This window comes from Sapajus apella, unplaced genomic scaffold (assembly GCF_009761245.1).
Source record: "Sapajus apella isolate SASKATOON/1434 unplaced genomic scaffold, GSC_monkey_1.0 scaffold22, whole genome shotgun sequence".
Taxonomy (NCBI): Eukaryota; Metazoa; Chordata; class Mammalia; order Primates; family Cebidae; genus Sapajus; species Sapajus apella.
This window is the reverse complement of record NW_022436962.1, coordinates 15,853,759-15,865,556: the sequence shown is the minus strand read 5'-3', so window position 1 is coordinate 15,865,556 and position 11,798 is coordinate 15,853,759. Positions and strand designations below refer to the sequence as shown.

Here is an 11,798-nt window from a genome sequence, read left to right as displayed (position 1 = left end):
TCACTTTGATTTAGGAAGTTTATTTTTTCTATGACAGGTACTTTTTCCAGCATTTTCTGCTTATATAAAAAGATTAAATACCTAAGTTTTGCCATGGACCACACCTGTTGAACTACATATAAGATTTAAAAAAAATTATAGTAAAATGCACATAAAATGTATCATCTTCATTCTTTATGAGTGTACAGTTCAGTGGCATTAAATACCTTCACATTGTTGTGCTACCATCACTACCATCTATCTACAGAACTGTTTTTACACCTGAGATTTTTATTTTTTTTAGATTTTTATTTATGTACTTTTTTAGAGACAGGTTCTCACATCTCACTAGGTTGCCTGGACTAAAACTGAGGCTTAAGGGGTCCTCCCATCTCAGCCTCCTGAGTAACTGGCACTACAGGTGCATACCACTGTGCTTGGCTTATACTAACATTTTAAACTTAAAAATACAAAATATTACTGTTCACAAGGAAGTCAGACACATTTTTAACAATGCCATTTACATTCTAAATATGTTGACAAAATTCATACCAGAACTTAAAATTGGTATATTAGCTAAACTTTTGGGCTTTGTATTTAATAATGATTGTTCAAGCCACTGACCTCATAAGTCAAAAATCTAAGATCAGTGTAAAATCCTTATGCATTTTTATCTTAAAGAGAAATAACTCAAAGTACTAAAAGTTCAATTTTACAAACCTAGAAAAGAGATTTCTGATAGCATAGAACACCAGACACTCTCCCTTGACTGGCTAAATCCTATGGGAAGAAAAACAGGTGGTAAGACCACACTTTAGCCAACTCCATCCTCATCACAGTAGTGCTTATGCTCTTCCTGCGGGAGCCACCCTTCCAGAAGCAGTGGTTTCAGTTCAGATGGTGGTTCTGTGTAATGGGGCAATGTAAGAAGGAGCAGTATTTTCCCAATATCCCGCCAGAACTCGGCTAACTGAAAAGCAGCATAAGGCTAGAATCAGAACCCAGGATTTCAGGATCTAAGCCCAGTTTTCTTTCTAAAAGAAATATTTCTCTACAATTAAAATATTCTAAAACCCTATAAAACAGCTTCTTGAGTTCAGATTCTTCATCAGAACATTTTTATTTTTCAAATGCTGCCCCCTGCAGTTGATTCCATTTTGTAATGTATGGTTTTGAAGCTATTTCTGGAGCAAGTGTGGGAGCTTAGGAAACAGTTTTAATGTATTCTGTGTTGTTACTTCTATAACTTCTTCCACTGAGATCCCTTTCACCTGGGCAATATATTCTGCTGAAATAGAAATGTTCCAGGGCTCATTCCGTACCTGAAATTACACAGCAGACACCATGTCAAACATGACAGTCAAGGGAAGCAGATCCTTGGAGACTACAGATAAAACAGAAGAAAATGAGTTGGTAAAAACAACAGATGGGCTCCTTTTTTCTTTTTAGGTGGGGATGAGGGCTGGGAGGGGGGCATGGCTGCAATGTTGATTGGAAATTTATGCTGCTCCTGAAAAGAAACCTGGGGTATTAATTGAAGTCCCTAGCTCCTAGCGCATGAAGCAGTCTGCAAAGAGTCAACACTTGGTAACCTGCCTGACCAATGGATTAACTGTCCTTTGGTTTGTTGCTTATGTGAGCGCTTATAAAGGTCATTGCTCTGCTGCTTGGCTGCCTACCTCACAGGCTACATGACAGTCTGATTCAAGAAATGCCATCATGTATTGGAAAGACGGAACAGATTATGTACTGGTATTTCACTGATTCTAAGATGCGTTTCCTCACTCTGAAATTGATACAGTATATTTCACTTAGATTCAGTGGTATATCATAGTGTAACTGGCAGTGTTTTTTCTTTCTTAATGATCATAAAACAATGGTAAACAATGGTGTCTCTATAATCAGTAGCATTTATATTTGATTAAATAAAGTATTATTGTTACTATCAATAAGTATCTACTCAGGATGATAATGTTCAGCAGAATAACATTATTGTTAAAGTTTAAAAAAACCCACCTAAAAAAAATAAAAATATGCACAAAGATTTATGTTCAAGATGTTCATCATGTTGTTTATAATACAATCTAGATGACCAATACTAAGTTAAATATATTACGGTAAACTCACATACTGGAATATTATGCACTTATTAAACATGATGAAAAGTATATTTATTAATATATACAGAGGTGCAGTGGCTTACATCTATAATCCTAGCACTTAGGAAGGCAGAGGCGGAGGATCACTTGAGCTCAGCCTGGGCAACATAGTGAGACATCTCTATTAAAAAAAATTAACAAAAAAATATATATACAGAGGTTTACCACATAAAGGTCAGTTATAAAATAATATATTGGCTGGGTGCGGTGGCTCGAGCCTATAATCCCAGCACTTTGGGAGGCTGAGGCGGGTAGATCACGAGGTCAAGAGATCGAGACCATCCTGGTCAACAAGGTGAAACCCCGTCTCTACTAAAAATACAAAAATTAGCTGGGCATGGTGGCGTGCGCCTGTAGTCCCAGCTACTCGGGAGGCTGAGGCAGGAGAATTGCTTGAACCTAGGAGGCAGAGGCTGTGGTGAGCCAAGATCATACCATTGCACTCCAGCCTGGGTAACAAGAGCGAAACTCCGTCTCAAAAAATAAATAAATAAAAATAAAAATAAATAAATAAAATAATATGTCCAGGTTAATCCTGTTTTTATGAAATATATGTACATACATAAATGAACATTAAAAGGTCTGAAAGAACACACGGACTTTAGTGTTTTCTATAGACGAGGAATTGTTCTAAGCTTTTTATAAAATTTCTCATGTAATCCTCGAAATAACTCTATGGGATAGTAGTATCCCTTTTTTTTTTTTTTTTTTTTTTCAGAGATGGGGTCTCTCTATGTTGCTCAGGCTGGAGTGCAGTAGCTATTCATAGATGCAGTCCCACTACTGATCAGCACCAGAGTTTTGACCAGCTCCGCTTCCGACCTGGGCCGGTTCTCCCCTCCTTAGGCAACCTGGTGATACACCTCCTGGGAGGTCACCATATTGATGCCGAACTTAGTGCAGACACCTGATCGGCATAGCGCACTACAGCCCAGAACTCCTGGGCTCAATCGATCCTCCCACTTCAGCCTCCCAAGTAGCTGGAACTACAGGCACGTGCCACTGCACCCGACCATATTCCTATTTATATAGATAAGAAGGAATCTCAAATAGCTAGTAAGTAGCCTGGCTGGGCTTTAAACCCAAGCAATCTGACTTCAGAGTTTGTGGACTTAGCTACTATATTATAGTGGTAACCTTTGTGTGGTAGATGATTTATTTTCTTGGTCATGATTTTCTATGTTTTTTAACTTTCTAGAACAGACATATATATATTTTTTTGAGACGTAGTTTCGCTCTTGTTGCCTAGGCTGGAGTGCAATGGCATGATCTCAGCTCACTGCAGCCTCCACCTCCTGGGTTCCAGTGATTCTCCTACCTCAACCTCCTGAGTAGCTGGGATTACAGGTACGTGCTACCATGCCTGGTGAATTTTTGTATTTTTTTAGTACAGACGGGGTTTCACTGTGTTGGCCAGGCTGGCCTAGAACTCCTGACCTCGTGATCTGCCTGCCTTGGCCTCCCAAAGTGCTGGGATTACAAACATGAGCCACCGCGCCTGGTGAACAGACACATTTTACTTAACAAAAATCACATGCAGTTAAAAAATTCATTTATCCAAAAATATTTGTTGAGCACAGGTTGAGCATCCCTTGCCCAAAATGCTTGGACCCAAAAGTGTTCCAAATTTTGTATTTTAAAAATATTTACATATACATAATAAGATATCTTGGGGATGTGGACCAAGTCTAAACACAGATTCTTTCTTTGTTTCTTCTTTCTCACTTTCTTTCTCTCTCTTTCTCTTCCTTTCTTTTTGTGGGTGGGAGACCCCACAAGTGCCGAGGCAAGGGTCTGAAGCCTCAGCCTGTTCCCATATAAATGATGAAATTAGAAATATAATCACATAAGTGATCATAGATATAGATACTTAAATATATATATACTCATTATAATCTTTTAATGTTGCTAATACTTCTCGGGTTGCAAAGTGTGAACCTAACGTGACACTGTGAAAGAAGTGACCCTAAGGCAAGATGCTCTAAGCCCTCTGTCACTCCCGCATAAGGGCTACTGGAGGGCGACTTGGCTGTGCAGCAGTGCCAGCGCTGGGAAAGTACCAGGGCTGGGAAGGCGCCGGCTGTTTAGCCAGCTGTGGAAGGAGACATCCAAGATGTCTCCTTCCCCGGAGGAGTTAGAAGAAAACTCCGCTCCCCTAAGCTCTTGTGGTAGGCCTGACGGCTGTCAGGAAAACCTACAGACATTCGGGGGCTTAAGTGTCTCTATGTGGGGCTGTGCTTCAGAGGTCACGTACCATGTCTACTTTCATCTTTCACTTCTGCACCTGGTTCCTCTTTTTCTTAGAAGATATCAGTAATAGTAACATAAATCTGAAGGTCTTCTCTCTTTTTGACAAGTATGAAAAAAGTGCTGATGCAGTATGCTCCTTCCCTCGCCTGGGCTACCTGAAAGTCCTGGGCCCCTGTCTCCAAGACACATGACTTACCTGACCCTATCACTGACCAAAAATGACCTGCCCAGTCTACCCTGCCCCCTGCTTTGTATGTAATAAAAGCCAGAGTGACCAGACACTCGGGGCCATTGCCAGACTCCACGCTTTGGTGAGCAGTGGACACTTAGGCCCAAACTTTTTCTCTTTGATCTCTGTGTCTTGTCTTTTTTTCTACAATTTCTTGTCTCTGCACCAGTGGAGAGGGGCTCATAGGACCCTGTAGGGTTGGATCCTGCATTTTTTTTTTCTCTGTTGCCCAGGCTGGAGTGCTCTGGCATAATCTCAGCTCACTGCAGCCTGTGCCTCCTGGGTTCAAGTGATTCTCCTGCCTCAGCCTCCTGAGTAGCTGAGACTATAGGTGTGTACCACCACGCCCGGCTAATTTTTGTATTTTCAGTAGAAACAGGATTTCACCGTATTGGCCAGGCTGGTCTCAAACTACTGACCTCAAGAGATCTGCTCGCCTCGGCCTCCGAAAGTGTCAGGATTACAGGCGTGAGTCACTGTGCCCGGCCCCATTTATGTTTCATATATACTTTATACACATAGCTTGAAGGTAACTTTATGCAATATTTTAAATTATTTTGCACAAGAAATAAAGTTTTTGTTAAGTACTCATTTATGGAATTTTCCATTTGTAGTGTCACATCCATGATCAAAATGTTTTAGATTTTGGAGCTTTAGATTTAGGATTTTCAGATTAGGGATGCTCTCAACTGGTGCCTACTTTGAACGAGGCACTATGTCAGAAACTCACAATTTTTGTCAAATCAACTAAATGTAAATATAAAAGTGTCTTACAACAGGTATCAAAATTCATTCCTGTTTAGGAAGAATAATGCTAGGTATTTTCCTTCCATTTTACACTAGTCAAAATGGTAATTTTGTACCATTCTGTCCTACACCAAAATAGAAAAAACTAGTTATGTGATCCTCTACTTTCCCATTCCTCTATATTACATTTTTATAATAGCTAGCTCATAAAAATGTATAATTAACCAGCCTGGACAGCTACTGGAAGTGGGGGCTGAGGTGGGAGGATCACTTGAGCCCAGGAGGTGGGGGCTGCAGTGAGCTATGACTGTGCCACTGTACTCCAACCTAGGCCATAGAGCGAGATCCTGTTTCAAAGAAAATGAAAATAAAAGCAGGGTACAGTGGCTCATGCCTGTTATCCTAGCACTGTGGGAGGCCAAGACAGGAGGCTAGGATTCTTTGAGGCCAGGAGTTTCAAGACCAGCCTGGGGAACATGGTGATTCCACGTATCTACAAAAAATATAAAGATGGCCAGGTGCAGTGGCTCATGCCTGTCATCCCAGCACTTTGGGAGTCCAAGGCGGGCAGATCACTTGAGGTCAGGAGTTTGAGACCAGCGTGGCCAACGTGGTGAAACCCTGTCTGCACTAATAATACAAAAATTAGCCAGAAGTGGTGGCACAAGCCTGTAATCCCAGCTACTTGAGAAGCTGAGGCAGAAGAATTGCTTGAACCTGGGAGGCGAAGGTTGCAGTGAGCCGAGATCATGCTACTGCACTCCATCCTGTGCGACAGAGTGAGACTATGTCTCAAAAAAAAAAGAAAAAAAGCCAACTAGCCAGGCATGGTAGCACACAGCAGATGCATGATGGAGAATCATCTGAACCCAGGAAGTTGATGTTGCTGTAATCATCCCATTGCGTTACAGCCTGGGTGACAGAGTGAGACCCTGTCTCAAAATAAATAAATAAATGAATAAAATAAATTTAAAAAAAAATATATATATATATATATAATTAATTGAACATCAATTTGTAAAATTCACATTACAATCACATATAATCATGGTTTCTGAATAAACACATAATAATTGCTACTGTTCCCAAACCTCTAAATTTTGAGTCCTAATTCTCTGAATTTGGCAGGCACAGATACACAGATCTGGTGGGGCAGAGGCACTTATTAAACTGCACATTGGGAGGTCATTGTAATAGGTAATGTCTAAAGCAAATAAAGCACATACTGTGGCTTACTTTCAGAAAATTATAAATTAAAACAGTAGCAATATGAAAAAGAGGGAAATTTAAAATATGATTCCTTGTAGCTTACAATAACAAAAAGAGACTACAGCAAAGATCATACAAGTAAACCCATGACTATATCAATACTTGTATTGAAAGAAACAGACCTTCATTATAACATGCTAATTCAAAGAAGAAAATGAACATTCATTGAGCACCTGCTGTATACTAGACATTGCTAGGTATTTCACATACATTCCTTCACGTAATACCATAATATTTTAAATTATTTATTATTTTACCCACATTTTATAAATGAAAAAGCAGTTTCGGAGAGATTAAGCAGTTTACCCAAAGTCAGCTACTAGGTAGACAACAGGATTAGAATCTGTCTAACTGCAGACACCGTGCTTTTTTACTACACTGGTCTGACTGTTATCATTACATACATTAGGACATGCTCCATTATCAAATAATATTCTCTGGTGCACGACAGCTATATTTAGAAAGACCTGAACTAAAGTTAATATAACACCTCAATCTAGCACTATATGAGGATTCCACCGTATTTATACTAGAAATGTATAAATACGGTGGAATCCTCATATAGTGCTAGATTGAGAAACACAGCTAAATAAGAAAAGAGCTCAAATGAAAGATACAATCTAAATAATATAGACATTAGAAAACCATTTACCTGTTTTTCTGGTCCTAGTGCAGGTGAATCTGTTTCCAAGCATATAGAAGTTAAAGGCAACTGTTTCACAAGTTTTTGCTTCTTAGACAAAAGAGAAAGTAGGTAAGTTTAAAACATGAGAAATAGAGTATTAAATTGACATGCTAATAATACATCTGATCCTGCAAGAATTTAAAATTTATGCTTTAATCTGGGCGAGGTGGCTTACACCTATAATCCCAGCACTTTGGGAGGCTGAGGCAGGCGGATCACAAGGTCAGGAGTTCGAGACCAGCTTGACCAACATGGTGAAACCCCGTCTCTACTAAAAATACAAATATCAGCCAGGTGTGGTAGTGCTTGTCTGTAATCCCAGCTACTCAGGAGGCTGAGGCAGGGGAATTGCTTGAACCAGAGAGGCAAAGGTTGTAGTGAGCTGTAATCCCAGTACTTTGGGAGGCTGAAGTGGGCAGATCACTTGAGGCCACAAGTTTGATATCAGCCTGACCAACATGATAAAACCCCATCTCTATTGAGAATACAAAAATTAAGCCAGGTGTGGTGGCTCATACCTGTAATCCTAGCACTTTGGGAGGCTGAGGCAAGCGGATCACCTGAGGTTGGGAGTTCAAGACTAGACTGGCCAACATGGTGAAACCTTGTCTCTAATAAAATTATAAAAAATAGCTGGGCATCGTGGTGCATACCTGTAGTCCCAGCTCCTCAGAAGGCTGAGGCACGAGAATCACTTGAACCTGGGAGACAGAGGTTGTAGTGAGCCAAGATCATGCCACTGCACTCCAGCCTGGCCACAGAGTGAAAATAATAATAATAATTAGCCAGGCGTTGTGGTGCACACCTATAATCCCAGCTACTTGGAAGACTGAGGCAGGAGAATTGCTTAGACCTGGGAGGCAGATGTTGCAGTGAGCCAAGATCACATCACTGCACCGCAGCCTGGGCGACAGAGTGAGACTCTGCTTCAAAAAAACAATTCAATTGATAAATGCTAACTGGATGCCTATTATGTTCTCATAATTCCACTACTAAATATTATGTTAAAATATAAGCACTAATTCCTAAAATTATCCAAATTATCTTCTAGGAAAACCAAAGAATAGTAACCATAGCAGAAATGAGGTATATCCAGCAAGCAGAAATCTAAACATCTGATATCACATGCCAATAGAAACAAGGAAGGGATTTCTGTTGTTTCTCCATCATCATCACACTCAGTGTTCCTTTCTAACATCTACTTTAAGGCACTCAGCTTTATGTTGATAACCTAAGGCTTTTGTTTGTTTGTTTTTGAGACAGAGTCTGGCTCTGTCATTCATGTTGGAGTGGAGTGGCACCTTCCTGGCTCACTGGGACCTCCACCTCTTGGACTCAAGCCATCCTCCCACCTCAGCCTCCCAAGTAGTTGGGCCTATAGGCACAGACCACCATACTCAGCTAATTTTTGTATTTTTGTAGAGATAGCATTTCACTATGTTGCCTGGGCTGTTCTCGAATTCTTGAGCTCAAGTGATCTGCAGGCCTTGGCCTCTCAAAGTACTGAAGTTACAGGCATGAGCCACTGTGCCTGGCCCAAATCTAAGGTTCTTAATTTAAATTTTATTTTATCTGATTTATTTATTTATTTTTTATATGGAGGCTCTGTCGCCCAGGGTGGAGTGCAGTGGCGCGATCTCAGCTCACTGCAATATCTGCCTCCTGGGTTAAAGCAGTTCTCCTGCCTCAGCCTCTCAAATAGCTGGGATTATAGGTGTGTGCCACCAAAGCCAGCTAATTTTTGTATTTTTAGTAGAGACGGGGTCTCACCATGTTGGCCAGGCTGGTCTTGAACTCCTAACCTCAGGTGATCTGCCCACTTTAGCCTCTGAAAATGCTGGGATTACAGATGTGAGCCACAGTGCCTGGCCCAATTTAAATTTTAGATTGGGTTGTGGATAGTTTTCTTTTCTTTTCCTTTTTTTGAGACAGGGTCTTCCCTGTCTCCCAGGCTGGAGTGCAGTGGTGTGATCTTGGCTCACTGCAACCTCTCCTTCCAGGGCTCAAGTGATCCTCTCGCCTCAGCCTCCTCAGTATCCGGGACCACAGCCACATATCACCACACCCAGCTAATTTTAGTAATTTTTGTAGAGATGGGGTCTCACTATGTTACTCAGGCTGGTCTCGAACTCAGGGCTCACGGGATCCTCCTACCTTGGCCTCCCAGAGTGCTGGGATTACAGGTATGAGCCACCAGGCCTGGCTGTTTTATTTTCTTATTTATAATTTTCTGTGCATAGATTGTAAGAATTGCAATTAACTCAATACGTTTTATGCCAGGAACACAATTCTCTTGCTGCCACTGCACTTAAAATTAAAAAAAAAAAAAAGGGAAGGGGACAAATGATGCAAAGTGGAACATTGTTAAGCTGTTTATGATTAAAAATTTAAAAGCACACAAATGAGTATTCTTATGCACTGTTGGTAGATAACGGTTAAAGTGGTATAAACGTCCTTGAAGGAAATGTGACAATTTATGCCAAAATTTTAAAAAATATATAAACTTTTACTTAATGATTCCATTTATAGGAGACAAGTGCACAAGTGTATGCATATGTGTTTGTGGATGTACAAAGACATTCATGAAAACACTGTTTATAACAGTGAAAAGGCTAGGGATGGTGGCTCATGCCTGTAATCCTAGCACTTTGGGAGGTCTGAGGTCAGGAGTTCGAGATCAGCTTGACCAATATGGAGAAACTCTGTCTCTACTAAAATTCAAAATTAGCCAGGTGTGGTGGTGCATGCCTGTAATCCCAGCTACTTGGGAGGCTGAGACAGGAGAATCACTTGAACCCAGGAGGCTGTGGTGAGCTGAGATCATGCCATTGCACTCCAGCCTGGGCAACAAGAGCAAAACTGTCTCATATAAAAAGAAAAGAAAAAAACAATGAAAAACTGGAAACAGCCTATCCTTTATCTAAGGTAATGCTTAAATAAATTATGGTATATCCACAATGTGAAATACTACTTATTCAGTATAAAAGATGAAGTAGGTCTATATTTATAGACATAAATACATATCTATGAAGCTGGGTTAAAAGAAAAAACAGTAGCATATCCTTTTATTTTATCCGAATCAATATCAGCAATAGTACTCTCTGAGTGGCGGGATTTGGGTTGACTTGAAATTTGTCCTTTCTTTTCTGAAGTTGTCTTAATTTTCTTTAAATTGAGAAAAAACAGCATTTGTATTTCAGTTTTGGAAGAGAAATGGTCTCAGCTAAAGATTATACTAATTAAGAAATTTCTCCACAAATAATAAAAGTAGCAAAAATAAAAATAAATATTGGACTATTAATTAACTAAACCTGATTGACATTTATAGAAGACTCCATCCAAAGCAGAATATGCATTCTTTTCAAGTGCGTATGTTCCATTCACCAAAATAGACCATATTCGGGACACTAAGGAAACCTCAATTAATTTTAAAAAGTTGTTAAAATCATATAACGTATGTTCTCTGAACACAGTGGAGTTAAAGCAGAAATCAGTAACAGAAAGATATCAGAAAAGGCTGGGCGCTGTGTTTCACGCCTGCAATTCCAGCACTTTGGGGAGGCTGAGGCCGGAGGATCTCTTGAGGTCAGAAGTTCAAGACCAGCCTGGCCAGTATGGTAGAACCCTGTCTCTCACTAAAAAATACAAAAAATTAGCTGGGCATGGTGGTATACGCCTGTAATCCCAGCTACTCAGGAGGCTGAGGCAGGAGAATTGCTTGAACCTGGGAGGTGGAGGTTGCAGTGAGCAGAGACTGTGCACTCCAGCCTGGACGACAGAGCGAGACTCCGTCTCAGAAAAAAAAAAAGAAAAGAAAAGAAAGATATCAGGAAAATTCTTAATTTTTGGAAATTAAACAACACATTTTAAAAATAACCTTATGATCAAGAATGTCACAAGATAAGTTAGAATATGTTTTGAACTAAAAAAAGTGAAAACGGAGCATATTAAAATTTGTAAAATGCAGCTAAAGCTTACACAAAGATAAATGATTGCTGATAGACATATTTTTATAAACCTTGACTATACCTTAATTTTGCTCTCTCTTTACCTATGTGTTTTTGTTTGCCTGTTTGTTGACAGAGTTTTGCTCTTGTTGTCCAGGCTGGAGTACAATGGCACGATCTCAGCTCACTGCAACCTCCGTCTCCTGGGTTCAAAGCGATTCTCCTGCCTCAGTCTCTGAGTAGCTAGGATTACAGGTGCATGCCACCACACCTGATTAATTTTTGTAATTTTTAGTAGAGACAGGATTTCACCGTGTTGGTCAGGCTGGTCCTGAACTCCTGACCTCAGGTGATCCACCCGCCTTGGCCTCCCAGAGTTCTGGGATTACAAGTGTGAGCCGTTACGCTCGGCCTTATTTTAATTTTACAGTTAAGTCTTTGATCAATTTCTGAGTTCATTTATATATATATACATATATATATAAATATATATATATTTATATATATAGGTATATATATGTTTATATATATAT

General features: G+C 40.0%; 1 protein-coding gene across 1 annotated transcript in view; it reads right to left on the bottom strand.

Moving 5' to 3' along the window:
- Positions 1-11,798, bottom strand: part of TATDN3 (TatD DNase domain containing 3) — a 44,172-nt gene continuing 32,374 nt past the window's right edge. The window contains exons 5-7 of the mRNA XM_032289498.1: positions 7,972-8,007; positions 7,286-7,366; positions 1-1,301 (exon numbers count right to left, since the gene is read on the bottom strand). Coding sequence (XP_032145389.1) covers positions 1,158-1,301; positions 7,286-7,366; positions 7,972-8,007 — 261 coding nt within the window. The 3' untranslated portion in view covers positions 1-1,157. The remainder of the gene's footprint in view (positions 1,302-7,285; positions 7,367-7,971; positions 8,008-11,798) is intronic.